The following is an 18,727-nucleotide window of genomic DNA, read 5'->3' as shown; positions in this document are numbered from 1 at the left end:
TCCCTGGGGGACCGAGTACCCAAGAGGGGAGGGTCTGGGTAAATTGGGAGTGCACGTAGAAGGGGGCGGTGCTTTTACAACTCAATTGATGTGGTGTTCTCTTTTGAACAGACTGAGCAGTAACTTAGAAGGTCGCTGAGCCTCAGTTTCCTGGACTGCAATACAGGAATATATAAATGGACCTCACAACACAGGGTAAGTGCAATACTGCACGGAAAGCTCCCGGCAGGCCATGGGTGGGAGTGAGGGTTTAACTCAGAAGACAGGAGATAATGCTGGAGTTAAGGTTTTATTGCTCCCCCTGCACCCTGAAACACACTCTCTCCCTCTCCCTCCCTCCCTCCCTCCCTCCCTATCTCTCTCTCTCTCTCTCTCTCTCTCTCTCTCTCTCTCTCTCCCTCTCCCCCTCTCTCCCTCTCCCCCTCTCTCCCTCTCTCCCTCTCTCTCTCACACACACACACACACACACACCCTCCTCAGGCCAGAGAGACTCCACAGATCACTTATTCGTTTATCCATCAACCAATGTTTGCTGAGCCCCTATCATATGTCAGACCCTATCTCAGGCCCAGGGGATACAACAGACAACAAACCACACGAGGCCTTCTTGGATCCCACTTTCTACTGGGGTGACAAGTAATAAACTGGAGAGAAAAAAAAAACTTCACATAGTGACAAATGCTGTAACTGAAAGCAAAAAAACAAACAAACAAACAACAAAAAAACCGGGAATGTGACAGAGATGACCAGGAGGTAACTTTTAGACAGAGTGGTCATCTCAGAGAAGGTGACATTTGATACTTATTCAACTGGATATTCAACCTCCCCGCCACCCCGCCCCCTACCCCTGCAATGCACTGGAGACCCTCCTTTCCACCCGACATCTAAGGTAGCTACCCAGGGTATGAGGAGTGCTTCTTGGTAGCTGCAAAATCATTACCCAGAGCCCAGCCTCTTTGCAGACTGTGTGAGCCCAAAAGCTGTGTGAGAACAAAGCTTTGGGTAAACCCTTAATTTTACTATGACACAGAAGACAGTAAGATGATTGTTTTCTGAGGCAGATTCTGAAACAGTAGAGTGTTTTTGTTTTGGTTTTGGTTTTGGTTGGGATTTTGTGTTTTTGGTTAATCCCACTTTCATTCCTTTCAAATGGCAGCAAGCAAGGCTCAATCACCGTATTGTTTTTGACTTCGACCTTTTCTTCCAAACCAACTTCACTGGCCCCCAATCAGAAAGAGTGGGAAGGAACCTGTCCCCAAGCTGGAACTTGACGCCCACCCAGAGCTTCCACTGGCACTAAGGAAGCCCTGGGTTCTTGGGATGGAGGTTGGAGGGGTGGGACAGAGAGCCAGCGGGGGATGAGGAGGAGAGGGTCCATCAATTCCTAGGACTAGTTCCCCCTCCCTGGCGTCTGAGCAGGCTGTCTCCACACAGATCACCTGCAGCACCAGTCTGGTCTCAGTTCTCCTTAATTCTGCAAAGCCTCCCTACTCTGGCCACACCCCTACTGTGTGCTGGGCCTGCCCTCCCTTGGGGTATGCTGGAGAGGCCTTGGGGATTCTGGCACCCAGCAGGTGTTTAGTGTGCTCTGGGGATAGCGCTGTGAGCCATCCAAGCAGAGACCCACCCTCAGGAAGTCCGATGTTGGAGACAGACAGTCCAGATATAGAAACCCACAGATGAATAGATAATCACCATTCGTGATGATGTTACTACAAGAAAAACAAGATGCCATGGGAAAGAATAATTGAGATTTGGGGGTGCCATAGATAGTTAGGTCGCTGAAAGTCTAAACATTTCATCAGAGACTTGAAGGATGAATAAGAACCAGACAGGAAAAGAGTATTCCAGGGGGGAGGGTACAGCATGTGCTTAGCATGCATGAGGTCCTGGGTTCAGTCCCCAGTACCTCTATTAACAAAATTAATAAACCTAATTACCCCCCTAGAGCAAAAAAAGATGAAAGAAAAAGAAGAAAGAGAGAGAGAAAAGAGCATTCCAGGCTGAGAAAACCACCATACATGCAAAGGCCCTGAGGCAGGAAAGACTCTGAAGTCTGAGGGGAGACAGAAAGTTTTGAGCTGAAGGGGTTGGGGAGACATAAGTTTGAGAGGCAGCCAGGGATTGGATCACCTGGATCTTAAACCCTTGGTAATAGAGCGGATTTTATTATAAAAAACAGATCATTGGAGGGCAGTTACACCATTTGATTTACAATTTTTAAAAATTCACAGAAAGATTCCCCTTGGATTCATCCAACAACTTCCAGAAACCAACTTCAGGAAGCTGCTGATTATAATCAGCAAATATTGATTGAACACTTTTCCAACTGGCCCCATGTTTGGTGCTGTGGTGTTGGTTAGTTTTGGTTTCTTTATTTTTAAGTGCACAATTAATTCATGAATGTATTTCATTGCACATCACACACACATCTCCAAACCTGCACCCTCCCTTCTAGTTCATCACTGAGAAGAGTTTGGAGTATCCCATCAGATCTTTTCTTTCTTCTTTATTTTTTTCTGTACCATATAATACGTAAAATTATAGAGACTTGCTTTATGTGTAATTTTTTAAAACTTTTACCAAAAAATGGGATAATACTATATACATAGAAATGACTTTTTCACTTAACATGCCTTAGAAATTTCTCCGTGACAGCACATGAAGACTGAACTGATTCTTTTTATATGTCACATAATGTTTGATAGAATGGCTGTAACATTATCCCTCCCTTGTTGGTAGACAGTTAAGAGATTTCTAGTTGTTCTTTACTACAAGGAATATTATAGAAGCCTTCTTATTTACACATCTTTGCACACGCGTGGATCCAGCTTCAAAGAAGAACCACTGGATTGAGGGTATTTGCGTGGTTTTTTAAAAATAGATACTGCCAAATTGCTCCAAAAGACCATATTAGTTGACACCCCCACTAAGAGTAGGGCTTAACTATTTGCCTCCCCCCTTAGATAAGTGTGGGGAGATTAAAAAAAAAAACTCATTGTTTCCATTTGTATTTCCTAATACTTAGCTAGTGGAGCTGGGTTTCTCCTTAAGCAAATTCGCCATTCATATTTCCTTTTTTAAATTATCATACCCTTTTTAACATTTTAAAAAATTAACATAATATGTCACATCACTAAAAATGTTACACACACATACTAAGAAAATAGGATTCACCCCATGGCTGCCTGTTTCTAGTCCTGTTCCCAAGAATAATTTACTTACAAGCAGCATTATTCATAGTGTGGTTAATGGTTATAGTCTCTAAATATGCCTTTTGATTTATCAGCATTAGATATTTTCTCTTAATAGTTTACCATGATAAATGAAAACTTACTTTACTCACTGTATCCTACCTCACCTGCTCTTGACATAAAAATATCATTATTCTATCAGCCATATTTCCTTTTATTTCCTTTCTGGTGAATTTAAGGTTGGAATCATTTGCTTTTGTGTCGTGAAAAATCGAAATTTGCCCGAAGAGTGATCTGGCCATTTTCCCTCAACTTCTGGGAGATAATGCCTAAACCCTTGGAATGTCAGGCCTGATAGAAATGTCTTTGTTCAGGGTGGGGTCTGGCCACACCAAATTGTCCAACAGTGTGGTTTAGGGCGGAGACACTCGCCATCAGCTCAAGTGGCTACACCTGGGGGAGTTGGAAACAGATGCACTGTGTGGGCAGTCAGCCACTGCTCCACGATGAAATCCCAGCAAAGGCTCTGGACGCCAAGGTGCAAAGTCGATCTGGTTGGCGGCACTCCATGTGTATTGTCACACATCAGTGCTGGGGAAGTAATGTGTGGAGTCCATGACTCCCTGGGGAGAGGACAATGGAGGTTCCACATTTGGAACTTAAACATCACCCTTTTAAAAAGTACACGATTCAGTGGGCTTAGTATATTCACGATAATGAACTATCACCACCATCTAATTCCACAACATTTCCATCACCCGATGTGCACTTCCCTTGCCTGATTTTAATCTGTATTCCTTAGCTTAACCAACTGTAACCATGAGTATAACAGCTTGCAATACTTTCTGTGAGACCTTCTAGCTGATGAATTATTGACCCTGAGGGTGGTTTGGGGAACCCCATGAACCCTGCAGTTGTGTCAGAAGCAACAGCAGTCTTGTGGAGTCCTGTGCTCTCTCCCAGTTTGCGGTTTTTTAATGTTATGAGCTCCTTTTATATTTTGGATTCCGCACAACCTCGTCCCTTTTGTATGTTGCTATTGTTTCCTCCTACTATGTTTCTCCCACTCTGTGGCATTTTGATAAATGTGTACAGTCATGTAACCACCACCAAAATTAAAATGTAGAACATTTTGACCACCCCAAAATGTTCCTTTCTGACCTCCACCCTGGCCCCAGGCAACCACTGATCTGTTTTCTGTCATTGTTGTTTTGTATTTTCCAAAATGTCATATGAATGGAGTCTTACATGATATAGTAGTGGCAGGCCGAACAATGCCTCCTACCAAGATGTTCCACCTTAAACCGTGGAACCTGGGATTGTTACCTTTTATGGCAATAGGGATTTTTGCAGATGTGATTAAGGATTTTGAGATGAGGAGATTATCCTGGATTGTCTGAGTGGGCCCTAAATGTAATCACAGGTGTCCTTAGGGAGGAAGAGAGAGATTTGATGACAGTAAAAGAGGAAGTAATTTGAGCAGGGAACTAGAGCTTGATAGGATGCAGACAGGAGCCAAGGAATGCCAGCAGCCTTTGGAAGTGGAAAAGGCAAGGAACACATTCTCCCTGGAACCTCTGAAAGCAGCCAGCCCTGCTGACACTTTGATTTAGTTCCTTAAGACTCCTTTTGGACTCCAGATCTACATGGGGATTGAACCCAGGACCTTGTACGTGCTAAGCTTGCACTCTACCAGGGAGCTATACCCATCCCCTCCAACTTGTGTGGTTTTAGACCAGTGAATTTGTGATCATTTGTTATGGTAGCAAGAGGAAACTAATATAGTGGACTTTTGTGAAAAGCTTTTCTATGTAACATAAAGCTTTTGAACTTCATCCGAGGAAATAAAATTCATATTTTATGGCAAGACAAGAAAAATACGTAAACATTTTCTTTCTCACTTTGTTTCTCCTCCCTCCCTTTTAATGTGTATTGTGCTGCATCAGCCAGACCTCCTTAGGAGACAACATTCCTTCTTCATCTTGGAAAGGATCACAATGACCCACTGCTTACTTTGTATGTGCAGATCTGGATTGTGGAAACTGTCAATATGTCATTTGATATTTAACTCTTTGTTGCAAAAATGTGTGTAACTGTGGTTTGACCTCTAACAGGCAGAACGGTCCTCAGAACTTTCTCAAAGGCTGTCTTCCAGCTTATAATCCTCAAATTGGCTGGAATAAAATTTTCTATTTCTTTCTTAGGTTGACAATTAATTTTTTTGTTGACACATCTATGTTGTTGAGCATATAGGTAGATTGTTTCTTTTTATTGTGGATGTATTCCATTGTATTGATATACCACAATTTCTTTGTCCTTTGACTAGTTGGTGAACATTTGGGTTTTTTCCAGTTTGGACAGCTATGAATAAAACTGCTATGAACATTTACATGCAGTTTTCTTGTGTGTGAACATATGTTTTCATTTCTCTTGGGTAAGTACCTGGGAATAGAATTGCTGAATCATATGGTATGTGTATCATTAACTTTATGAGACTTTGCAAAACTGTTTTCCAAAGTGGCTGTACAATTTTTCCAAAGAGGCTGTTCACCACTGGTTTTACAAATCAGTAAACCAAGGCTGGAAAAAGGGCAATGACTACCCGAGGGTCATCCCCACTCAATTAGAGGCATTGGCAGAACTGGAATCTACATCTGCTCATCCCCAGTAGTGATCCTGAGAAAGGCGGTCCTGCCTGAATATCTCCTTACCATTTCCAGTCTCCCTGTCTGCTTCTGTCCCTTCTTACTTTCTCTTCCCTGGTCCAGCCCCAGCAGGATGTTGAGGACAGAGCAGCTTTCAGATCCTCATCCTCCCCATTCCAGCCCAGAATGTACCGACCAGAGGTGGGAGAAGCTTGGGGAATGGGAATTATTGACAAGAACCCCCTTTAGGATTTGAGGGCAGTGCATCTCCTTGGAAAAAACCTTTGTGTGGGACGTGAGATGATTTTTAATGGTCCGGGGCAGTCATCAAAAACTTCAAATACTTCCTTAGGAGTACTTTGTTTTTAACCTCACTTTCAATCTGTTTATGCCAAGGAGAAAGCCTTCTTTGGGGCCAAGGTATCTTTAACATCTAATTCTGTTAACCTTGTCTCAATGAGCAAAGATTCTGGCTAGAAATTAAGGACAGTGGTTTGTTCCCATTGTATTCATTTTGACAATGATGTTCTATTTATGGGTTGATGCAGTCATAGTGTAAGTTTCTTTTTAAACCACATTTAATACAGTTAAAATGAGTCCTTTTAAAGAAAATATTTAATTTTCAAAAAGTGCATAAAGCTCCTCACATATCAATCAAATGATTTTTGACAAACGTGTCAAGACCATTCATTGGGAAAAAGACAGCCTCTACCAAATGGTGTTGGAAAAACTGAATATCCACACACAGAAAATGAAGTCAGACCCTTACTTTACACTATTATGAAAGTTAACTGAAAATGGATCAAAGACCTAAATGTAAGACCTAAAACTATAAAACTCACAGAGGAAAAAGCCTCACGACATTGGATTTGGCAATGATTTCTAGAATTTGACACCAAGAGCACAGGCAACAAAAGTGAAGGTGGATGAATTGGATGACATAAAAATGATAACTACTGTGTAGCAGAGGACGCAGCTAAATAGAGTAAAAAGGTGGAACCAGAGAAAGTATTTGCCAATCATATATCTGAAAAGAGGCTAACTTCCAGGACACATGAAGAACCCCGACAACTCAATTATAATAACAACAACAACAATAAACAAACTGACTTAAAAAATGGGCAAAGGTGGGGAGGGTATAGCTCAAGTGGTAGAGCGCGTGCTCAGCATGCACGAGGTCCCCGGTACCTCCATTTAAAAATAAATGAATGAATAAACCTAATTACCCACCCCCCAAAAAATGGGCACAGAACTTGAATAGACACTTCTCCAAAGAAGTTAGACAAATGGCCAACAAACATATGAAAAGATGCTCAACATCAGTAATCATTAAGGAAATGCAAATCAAAACCTCAGTGAGATACCACCCTATGTTTAGTAGGATGACTGCTATCAAAAAAATAAAATAAAATAAAATAAAACAAAATCCAGCAAACAGCAAGGGTTTGTGCAGACGTGGAGAAATCAGAACCATTGTGCACTGACAGTGGGAATCTAAAATGAAGCAGATCTTGTGGAAAACAGTGTGGAGGTTTTTCAAAAAATTAAAAACAGAATTGCTGTATGATCCAGCAATTCCACTTCTGGGTATGTATCCAAAAGAATTGAAAACAGGGTCTTTAAGAGATCTTTGTACACCCATGCTCATAGCAGCATTATTTAGCATTATTCACAATAGCCAAAAAATGGAAGCAACCCAAGAGTCCACTGATGGACGGATATATAAACAAAATATGGTCTTTAAGTACAATAGAATATTATTCAGCCTGAAAAGAGAATGAAATTCTGACACATGCTATAGCATGACCTTTGAAATAAGCCAGTCACAAAGAGACAAGTGCTGTTTGATTCCACTCCTATGGGGTATCAAGAGCAGTCAAACCCATAGAAACAGAAAGAGGAATGTTGATTGCCAGGGGCTGCAGGAAGGGAGGAATGGGGAGTTTATGTTTAATGGGGACAGAGTTTCAGTTGGAGAAGATGAAAAAATCCTGGAGCTGGAATGTGGTGATGGTTGCATAACAACAAATGCCAAAGAACCATAGACTTACAAATGGTTAATTTTATTATATGCATTTTTATCACAATTAAAAAAAATTTTAAGCACACAGTGATATGTAGATAGGGGGAAATAGAGTCATATATGCTTGAAGTTTGGGAAACAGTGATCTTGTCCAGTGCCCTCCTGTCACCACTGGAACATCTCAGAGAGAGATGGGAGTTAGTTCAAGCTGCACATGAGCCGATATGACCAGGGGCCAGGTGGCTCCTCTTGCCACTATACATGACTCTGCGGGGTGCATCCAAGGAGCAGGATGGAACTGGGCTGTGCATGAAGATCACAGAACCAACAGCTTTGGGGTGCTCAACTAACTCTAGGCAAATGCTGCCAGGCCTGAACCTCATAAGGTAGGAGAAGATATGAGGTCTTCAGGGTCGAGATGCCATTGGAACAGAGCCTTGAAAAGAGCCATTTGAGTAGGGGGTGTTCTAGGGGGATGATACAAGAGTAAAGGTTGAGCGTCAGGATGCAGAGGAGCGTGGGTTGATGGCCGCTGTGAGCAAGTCTCTGTGTTGAGAGATGCAGCCGAGGTATGGACGGAGCGGGCAGGGTGGTGGCATGAATCTGCTAGCCTCTGGGTCAGTTACTGATTTGCCCAGAATGAGGCAAAGGTCAGACACAGCGTTTGGTCATTTTCCCTGCCTGGCCCCTTCTGCCTGTTGGGATTGGGACAGAGGTTGTTTGGGATGGGACATCCAGAGCTCAAGAGAGAGGACATTAAGATTAACTATTTACTCAGGGATTCACAGCATATGTTCCTGAGAGAGGTGGCCAGGCCAGGGCTCGAGTGGACTGACTCCATTCTGTCCAGGGTACCAGCTGCATGAGGTGATCTGGAGTGGCATTTCCTGGATTTCTTGTCCCCTGGCCCTCCCAATCCTATTGTCTCATTCATTCATTATTCAGTCTGTACTCACTTAGCTTCTTCTCCACATTTTTGTATCCTGGACTCTGGGAATTCAGTGGCAAATAAGATTTTCACAAACTCTGCCCTTTTGAAGAGCTCAGTTTGGGGGACAGGGAAGGGACACACATCTAGATAGGCACTTCGATTCCAGTGCTTTGAGGGGTCAGCCTAGGAGCTTGTGGGAATGCAGAGGAAGCCAAAACCCTAGTCAAGGGAAAGAAGAATCAGGGAAGGCTTCCTGGAGGAGGTGACATTGAAGAAGCAACCAAGAGAAGGAACTCTACCAGCCTCCTCAGCCTGTCTTCCAGTGGTGCAAGATCCAGCTCTAGCCATGGGGGCAACAACACAGTCCCTTTCCCCACTGTGGCCCAGGGCTCTGCTTCTGGGAGCTGCCTCCTGCTCCATCCTCCCTTTGCCCTTCCTAACCATGCCCACAGTTCTAGGACCCTTCCTGAGACCTCATCTCCAGGATATTAAGCTTCACCATCTCCATCACCCCCAGGATTTTCCTTTTTCTCCCTCTTCTGCCCAGCAGGAAATTGGCACATGCTAATTATATAGTGTCCTATGGATGCTGTAGTTGAGTTCCTATCTGTAGATAAGCCATCCTTTTATTCTCCCCCTGGTTGTTGAGTAGGTTTTGATAAAGGATATGTTTTTAAAGTAAAATTTAAAAAAAATTGTACCATGGAAGCAGTATGGCAGCTCCTCAAAAAAATAAAAATAGAATTACCATGTGATCCACCAATTCCATTTTTGGGTATATTATATGCAAGAGATTTGAAAGCAAGATCTTGAAGAGATATTTGTACACCCATGTTCATAGCAGCATTATTCACAACAGCTGAAACATGGAAGCAACTCATGTGTTTATCGACAGATGACTGGGTAAGCAAAATGTAGTATATGTGTTCAATGGAACATTCTTCAGCCTTAAAAAGGAAGGAAATTCTGACACATACTATAACATGGATGAATCTCGACGACATTACCCTAAATGAAACAGGCCAGTCACAACAGGACAAATATTATATGATTCCACATCTATGAGGTGCCTAGAGTAGTCACATTAATAAAGGCAGAAAGTAGAATGGTGGTTGCCAGGGGCTGGGAGGAGGGAATAGAGAATTTTCAGTTAATGAGTATAGAGTCTCTGCAAGATGAAAAGAGTACTGGAGATCCATGGTGGTGATGTTTGTACAATATAAAGGAACTGTATAGTACTTAAAGATGCTGAAGATGCTACACTTTGTGTTATGCATATTTTAATAACAAAAATATTTATTTAAAAAATGTAAAAGCCTGGCTCAAAGGAGAATATATAATACATATGTATACATGTATATATCTCTCACAATCAGGAATGCTGAAGTGAATTTGCTAATAGTTGCAAAACTGGCTTCGACCAAGGGTGGAATCAATTTCATCTTACGAGACAAGATTTGTTTGCATACTTATGAACTGAATTTTAAACGATTTAACGTAATATATCTTATTTAACCCACTATATTAAAAATATTATCATTTAAACATGTAATCGATACAATCATTATTTTTTTAACTTTTTTTATTGAGTTATAGTCATTTTACAATGTTGTGTCAAATTCCAGTGTAGAGCACAATTTTTCAGTTATACATGAACATACATACATACATACATACATACATTGTCACATTCTCTTTCTCTGTGAGCCACCACAAGAGCCTGTATATATTTCCCTGTGCTACACAGTACAACCTTGTTTATCTATTCAACACTTTGAAATCCCAATCTGTCCCTTCCCACCCCCCCGTCCCCCCAGTAACCACAAGTTTGTATTCTATGTCCATGAGTCTGTTTCTGTTTTGTGTTTATGTTTTGTTTTTGTTTTGTTTTGTTTTTTTAGATTCCACATATGAGCGATCTCATATGGTATTTTTCTTTCTTTTTCTGGCTTACTTCACTTAGAATGACATTCTCCAGTAACATCCATGTTGCTGCGAATAGCGTTATGTTGTCAGTTTTTATGGCTGAGTAGTACTCCATTGTATAAATATAGCACATCTTCTTTATCCAGTCATCTGTTAATGGACATTTAGGCTGTTTCCATGTCTTGGCTATTATATTTTCTTCTAGGAGGTTTATTGTATCTTGTCTTATGTTTAAGTCTTTGATCTATTTTGAGTTTATTTTTGTGTATGGTGTAAGGGAGTGTTCTAGCTTCATTGATTTACTGCTGTCCAGTTTTCCCAACACCATTTGCTGAGATACGAACATTATTATTGAGGTATTTTGCATTCTTTTTTTCGTACTAAGGTCACAGCACATTTCAATTCTGACCAGTCACATCTCAACGGCTTGATAGCTACATGTGATTACAGGCTACTGTGTTAAATGGCATAGCTGTAGACAACACCTAATATTCCACTAAAAGAACATCCTGGAATCTTTTTGCCTTTTTCAAGGTCTTTTCCAGTTTTTCCTGACAGTTTTTTAACTAAAAAAGTACTACCTAAGTTCATTATACCAATATCAAATGCAGGTAACCAATGAGAAAAAAATCATGATAAATTTCACCACCCAGAGATAATCACAGATCCTGATGTTTCTATGGCCTCTGATACTTTAATAGATATATTTTGTTATATATATTTTTAAATAAATAATTTTACATACAATATAAATGTATAAACAATGTGGTTATATACTCGAAAGTTCATGTATTTCATTAATACATAAGCCATGAAGTTATATCACTATTACTTACTTTATGTTTTCTAGGGGGAAGGTAACTAAGTTTATTTATTTATTTATTTAAATTAATTTTTTTTTTGAGGGGGAGATAATTAGGCTTATTTATTTATTTATTTTTAATGGAGGGACTGACTGGGGGTTGAACCCAGGAACTTAATGCGTGCTAAGTACTCACTCTCCCACTGAGCTACACTCTCCCTCCCTCCCTAAATTGTATTATTTTTGAGTTTTAAAATATTTAGAACTGTTTCAGATTTACAGAATTACTGAAGAGTACAGGGGATTCACTTATACCCCATACCCATTTCCTCTATTATTAACATCTTATATTAGTATGGTATATTTATCAGAAATAATGAACCAATATTGATATATTATTATTAAAGTCCATACTTTATTCAGATTTCTTCAGTTTTTCTCTAATGTCCGTTTTCTGTTCCAGGATCCTATCCAGGGTACCACATTATGTTTACTAGTTTACTCTTAGGCTTAGCTGTGACAATTTCTCAGACCTTCCTTGTTTTTGATGACCTTGCTAGTTTTGAGGAGCACTGGTCAGGTATTTTGCAGAATGCTCTTAAATTAGGATTTGTCTGATGTTTCTCTCATGATTAGAATGGGAGTAATGTGTTTTTCGGGGGAAGGCTACAGTGGTCTAGTGCAATTCAAGGGAACACCGAGTCAATCTGACAGCACTATCAACCTGACTTATCACTGTTGACATTGACCCTGATCACCTGGTGAAATTGTATTTATTTTGAACTAGGTAATACATGCACGTGATACAAAAATGTAAACATGCAAGTTAAAAATTCTCCCTCTCACCCTGCCTCTTCCTCCCTCAAACACACACAGGCTTCCTCACCAAAGATAATTACCTCTCATCCCTGGGGCCTGTGGCTGTATTACTTTAAATGGTTAAAGGGGATTTTTGCAGATAGGGCTATATTAAGGATTTTGAGACAGCGGAGATTACTTTGGATTATCAGGATGGGTTCAGTGTAATCACAAGGATTTTCATAATGAAATCGAACCCCCTAAGGCCGAGTTTATGTTTTGTTTTGTTTTTAAATTGAAGTATAGTCAGTTACTGCCGAGTTTATGGTTGACCTGTCTATCCAATACCTGTTCCCCTTAAGATTGAAGAGTATCAAAGAAAAGGGGGGATTGAAACCATGCAGGACCCTGTAGGGCCCTCCCATTTACAAAGGCCTTTCTGTGTCCCCCCATTTGTTGTTTGTAGAAAAAAGGTTTCAGCCTCCAAGACCTTCTCCGAGTTCCAAAGGGTAGATTCAAACAGTAATTAGAGGAGTGAGGGGGATGCAGAAAGAAACAACAGTGCAGTGTAGGGCGTGGGTCTGGTTCCTCCTGGGGGCATGTGTGTAACAACCTGATACACACCTCTGAGTTCTTCCACAGGAACTAAGGCCCCACCCAGGTGGAGGATGGTAACTTCAGGATGAGCACGATCACATGAACCCCAGATTAGTTGGAACCAGGAGGCTGATAACTGAGATGCCTAGAATACCACACTGTTACCTTACCACCAACCAATCAGAGGAGGGTTACACACTCTGCAGCCCTCCCCCCAGTTTTTGCCTATAAAACCTTCTTCCCTGAAACCCACCCTGGAGTCTGGATCTTTTGAGCACCAGCCACTCATTCTCTTTGCATGGTCCTTGCAATAAATCGTTCTCTGCTCCACTCTGATGATACAGTTTGTATGGCCTCACTGTATGTGGAGCACAGAACTTGTGTTAGGTGAAAATAAAAGGTTAGACAGGAGAGTCAGAGTCATAGAAGGCATGGTGAAGACAGAAGCAGAAGGTGGAGTGTTGTGTGTGGTCTCCAGAAGCTGGAAAAGGAAAGGAAATGGCTATCCCCTAGAGCCTCCAAAAGAAACGCAGTTCTGACCTCCAGATCTATAAGATAATAAATGGTGTGGTTAATTAGCAGTAATTTGTTACAGCAGCAGTAAGAAACTAATATAGGGCTTCTCAAATCCCCTTCACCATTTTTTCCGTCAGTGACTGTCCAGCCTTGTCTTAGATGCCTCCAGTGACGGGGATATCACTATCTACACAGGCACCCTGTTTTCTCTCCAGGAAGCTCTTTCTTCTGTGGAAAACTTCCTCTGTGATAACTACCCACCCATTGCACACCCACCTCAAGTCCCAGATCTTGGAGCAAGGATAGACAAACACAATCCCAATCCCTTATACACATCAGGCTTTTGCAGACAGATAAGTTGTCTCTTCTCCAAGTTTAACATCTTCCTACTTTCCCCTTGTTCAGTTTACTAAAAAGATATAAAAGCCAAATTTCTCTTGATGAGGCTTCAGCTAAACACTTGAGGAATGGGATCCCATTGCCCATGGCTTCCCATCCCGAGTAGTCCATGGCAAAGTCCGTCACCGAGCATGCTTCCTTCCAAAAAGAATCATCCAGACCCCCTCCCTCCTTCCCCCAGGGGCCCAATAATAGTCTAGACCCTTTCGGCAGTATTAGGCGTTAAAAATAATTTCAGAACTTCAGGTTCCAAGAGTTGGCAAGTGGTTAGAATTTAACAATATAGTGTTGTTTCCATTGTGTTTATTTTTATGGTTATTTTCTATTGCTGGCAAGGGAAACTAATTTTCCGTTACTGTTCAGGCTACAGAATTTCCATTTAAAACGTTTAAGTCGTAAAAGACTGAACCAGTTTAAGGATAACGGTAAATCTTGACAACACGAGTGGGTTTTGGTTGTGGATGACGAGGGGCAGTGTGGCTGCACATGAACTGCAAGGGACCTCAAATTTGCTTGTATGGTTGCTGAGCCTTGTCGCACCGTATAACAAACTACATTAGACCCTAGAGTTATAATTCCGGGCAGTCAGGATGGCCGAGCGGTCTAAGGCGCTGCGTTCAGGTCGCAGTCTCCCCTGGAGGCGTGGGTTCGAATCCCACTTCTGACAGCTTCTGGTTTTTTCTTTTTTTGTCTTTCCCCCCTTTCCCCTTCAAAGCGCTAAAAAGATTGTTTAGTTTACATTAAGAAAGTCTTCGCGGTACAGAGGAGAACTTTCTTTTCACACTCCAAAGTCAAATAAATATTTTTAGGAGGAAAACACCTTTTAAGAAGAAAATACCTTTTGTAAAAAGATGAAAAAAACTTTCAGAGATACACAGTATCACCTATTTGTTGGTGAAAAGGGAAAAAAAAAAAAACCAGTGCTCTGTCAGAAGTGGGATTCGAACCCACGCCTCCAGGGGAGACTGCGACCTGAACGCAGCGCCTTAGACCGCTCGGCCATCCTGACTGCTGCTGTGCGAATCTCAAAGCAAACCTCTTTGAAGTATCTCTACTGCGCGCATGCGTGGCTAACAGCCGGAACTCTGGCTTGTTCTCCGTGCGGCGTTGGGAGGAACTAGATATAGGCGTCGGCTGGAAGGGACAGAACGAGATGGGACAGGCGGGGGCAGAGCAAGTCGCCTGGGCTACTGCAGAGGGCGCGCGCGGTGTATTGGAGACTCCTCAAAGGCGGAGAGATCGAGGGCTGTTATATTGATGTGCGTGCATTCGAGCCGCCGACATGCATTCATTCTGTTCGGATTAATTTACTATTGACATCAGCTTTGATTCTTGCATATCTGCAAGTGCCCTAGCATTTCTGCATACATGCCCTAGTGCGTTTTCCGCACTAACAGTCAAGTCCGCACACCCACACTGGCTTATAGATCTCTGCTGGCCCTCGAACCAGGTGAAGCCCGGGTATCTTAAGTCTCTTGGCTCACGTACCGTATCTCCTTCTGAACATTCATCAAGACCGCAATTTCACATTTGTATGTGTGTTTAACTCATTTACCCATGTACACGTTACACGGAGTCCTGCAGCAACACAGCCAGATCCACCCTCGTCTCCTTCTTCCCTCATTCAGTCATTTCGTGACTTAAGTCTCCTCCCCCGCCCCACCCCCTCTGTCCCCCGCAGAGTCTGATGCCGCAGCACCTTCTGCCCGTCTCCTTCCCTAACCCCAGACTTACCCACCCACCCGCTCTGTCCAGGGACCCAAAGACCTCAAGTCACGAGGGATGCCTTCCTCCAAGGGATTTCCGGGAGCCAAAGTACCCCTAACCTCTCGCGATCTCAGGTGCCTCCATCCCCAGGCTTCCTGGAGGTCCCGATATTAGTTTCATCAAAATACGTCCTATACTCGGGGCCCGTTCACTCCTTAGGCCTAGAAACAGACGCCACTGAAGGTGAAACTCCTAAAGAAAGGCAGACAGGATGGGGAGACAGCAGATGAAGGCCCTGGAGCAGGCAGAGATCCTGGTTATTCGACAAGTGATGAACCCTCCCCCGTTTCCTTGCCCAAATGCCCCCTCCTCACTGGCTGTCAGAATCGATATCTTTTAGGTTCATCAATGACCTCTTTTGTGTCCTCTCCTAAAATACAAATTGCCCTGGACACAGGAAAGGGCACCCTCAGGCATTTACTGAACACCTGCTGTGTTGTTATATGTCAGACACCCTTCTAGATGCCGTGTACAAAACGGAATTTCTGTCCTCAAGATACATTCAAGCCTGGGGCAAAAGGAGAAAGATAAGAAATAGGTGAAAGACAAAATGGAAAAAAAAAAAAAAAGTTCAGTTGTTTCTAAGTGCAAGAAAGAGGATGTCAGGAAACTTGTAAGAGACTTTGAAATAGGCCAAAAATGATAACTAGGTGTCTTGTCTGGGGTACCAGTTCTGGCTATCTGATTCTCCAGGGCCTGCACCTTTCATTACTTCTACATAAAAATGATTCCTGTCCATGGAAATGCAAGTGGATTTTGTTGGAGTGGAATGCAATTAATTATTGTCCTGTGGATAATGACCATTTTTACATCTATATGATAAATCCATTTTATCATTTCTTATCGCCAATATATGTGTGTCTCTGAATTCTCCTTTGAGTCATCTGTAACATCTTACTGGTTTCTCCATAAATTACTGAGTTAAATGAAATCTTCAACTTGTGTTCATTTTATACTTATGTGAGAATCATGATTTTACCTTAAAAAAAAAGTCTCCAGTAGTCAAGAGTAACTAGAAGCTCTCATTGGGAGGGTGATCAGGGGGCATTTCCTCTCAGGGGAGATGACACTGAATTCAAAAGGGAGAGACAAGCACAGTCAAAGCCGGGAGTGGCAGTGTTCTAGGTGGGATGCATAGCCAGTGCAAAGGTCCTGAGGCGGGGGGGGGGGGTGTCTGTTGGAGGGGCAGCAAGGCCAGTGGGGCAAGGGTAAGGGTGGGAGGAGGCTGAACCCCACAGGTCTGGGATGCCAGGGATAGGATTTGGATTTTCTTCTGTGTGTGTTGGAGTCACTGGAGTGTTTTAAGCAGGGGAGTGACATGATTCAGTTCGCCTTTCAAACTGATCCCTTTTGTTGCTGTATGGAGAATGGATGTGAGAGGCCAAGAGAAAAATCAGAGTCCAGGGAGAAGCCCATGGAAAGGAGGGTGAGAGATGATGATGACTGGATCAGGGAAGTGGTCGAGTTCAAGATTCAAGATGTGTCTTGGAGGTAAAATGGACAAGCCTGCTGGCTGGCTAGTGTGTGTGTGAGGCGGGTGCGAATGTAGAGAGAGGGGATGCAGAGCTGCAACGGAAAGTCACCAAGACCACAGAGGTTACCAGATGTTCACAATTTCCCTTTGAGGCCAGTGCTTTGACAGGAGCTGCTAGTTCCCTAGTCCTGCCCCATTTTGCAGACCAGGGAGCTCAGGCTCACACAGGCTGAGTGATTTGCCAAGGTCCTCTTTGGGGGAGAAGCCCTGGGCTCTCCACTTCTGGAACCCTCCCTTCATGCCTTATACCACCAATCTTTCTGAGTGGGCATCATTTTAAAGATGAGAAAACAGTGGCAAGAACGTAGCTGGAGCCCAAGCCAGCCCTGCTCTGCCTGCTGCCCTCCTGGTCTGGCTGGGAGAAAATGCTCATTTGATGGGGGTCAATGCTGGCCCCCCCCCCAACTCTACCTCCTGGGTTTGGGTGGATGGTCAGCCTTCCTCCCCCAACACGTTTTAGGTGCCTGATTCCTGGCCTGGGAAAGCCATTTCAGGACCCCATTCCAGCCTCATACCCTCAAGACCAAAAATGGGAAAGGGCCACTATTTCTGTCTATCTCATTCTCTTCTTATTAGCACCTGGACACCAACGATGGATCCTCAACAGACAGGCCTCACTCTTATCCACTTTGGGCATTTGTCTAGGTTGGGAGAGGAAAGTCCACTGAGCTCAGCCTGGAAAGTCTGGTAGCAACTGGGGAATTCCCAGCATGGCTCTGCTCAGCCCTAAAACACAGATGGAGTCAGACGGCCAAGTAGGGACCTAGTGCTCAGCCAAACAAGGGCCCTGAAAGGGGAAATCCTAATCCTAGCATCCCTGTAATCTTGGCACCCATCACCGCCTCTGCATGGGAAAAGGGTGGCAGGAAGCTGAGTCTTAGTGAACATTTCCTTTGCATCCATTATTTCACTTAGGGTTCATAATATCATGCACAGATTATCATTACCACCCACACCCCCATTTTACAGATGAGGAAAATGAGACTCAGAGAAGCCAAGTAACTTACCCAGAGTCACACAACTGGTAAGTGGAGCCTGATTTTTCTGGCTTAATATTCCTTCTTGAGAACTATTCTGAGCCTAGAGCTGTGATAGGTGCTTCCTTCACATTATGTCTCAAAAGCAAACAAACAAAAAAGCCACAAGGTCTTTCCAACTAAGGTGGCAGGCTGGACTTGGAGACGTTATTTTTAGTCCTGTTTTCATTACTTACTGAGGGAGATAAAAGAAATGGTAGGCTTTTCCCAGAAAGCCAGTCCAAGTAGCATTGCCAAGTTTTTGTGCTTCAGGCTCTAGTTTCCTTGGCCAAGGAGCAGGAACAGAAGTCATCAGTAGCCAGTAGTAAATCCCTGCCAAGGCCCAGTCTGGGCATCTTGGCTCACCAAGCGGGGAGCTCAAGGGTGAAGTGGATGAAGCAGGTATGGATCTCTGATGGGATAGGAAGTGCTTGGTCCCTCTGGACCCAGAGCCAAAGACCCCAGGTCCACCCTTGGCGTGGAGAGATGGGCAACCCAGTTTCCCGATTTTGAATGGATCATATGGACAATGATGACCAGAATGGACCAACCACCAGGAGTTCACTTCCAAGTTCTGTG

The 18,727-nt window shown here is 43.0% G+C and overlaps 1 protein-coding gene and 2 non-coding genes across 4 annotated transcripts in view; 2 read left to right on the top strand and 1 right to left on the bottom strand.

Moving 5' to 3' along the window:
* Nucleotides 1-18,727, top strand: part of CCL22 (C-C motif chemokine ligand 22) — a 67,667-nt gene that overhangs the window by 2,211 nt on the left and 46,729 nt on the right. For both annotated transcript variants that reach the window (XM_074370688.1, XM_074370686.1), the window contains exon 2: nucleotides 112-195. In XM_074370688.1, coding sequence (XP_074226789.1) covers nucleotides 177-195 — 19 coding nt within the window. In that variant the 5' untranslated portion in view covers nucleotides 112-176. The remainder of the gene's footprint in view (nucleotides 1-111; nucleotides 196-18,727) is intronic.
* Nucleotides 14,416-14,498, top strand: TRNAL-CAG (transfer RNA leucine (anticodon CAG)). Its single transcript has one exon. It is a non-coding gene; the product is annotated as a tRNA-Leu (tRNA).
* TRNAL-CAG (transfer RNA leucine (anticodon CAG)) lies at nucleotides 14,758-14,840 on the bottom strand. Its single transcript has one exon. It is a non-coding gene; the product is annotated as a tRNA-Leu (tRNA).

This window comes from Camelus bactrianus, chromosome 9 (genome assembly GCF_048773025.1).
Source record: "Camelus bactrianus isolate YW-2024 breed Bactrian camel chromosome 9, ASM4877302v1, whole genome shotgun sequence".
Classification (NCBI taxonomy): Eukaryota; Metazoa; Chordata; class Mammalia; order Artiodactyla; family Camelidae; genus Camelus; species Camelus bactrianus.
Note: the sequence above shows the minus strand (reverse complement) of the source record. Positions and strands in the feature narration are given on the sequence as shown.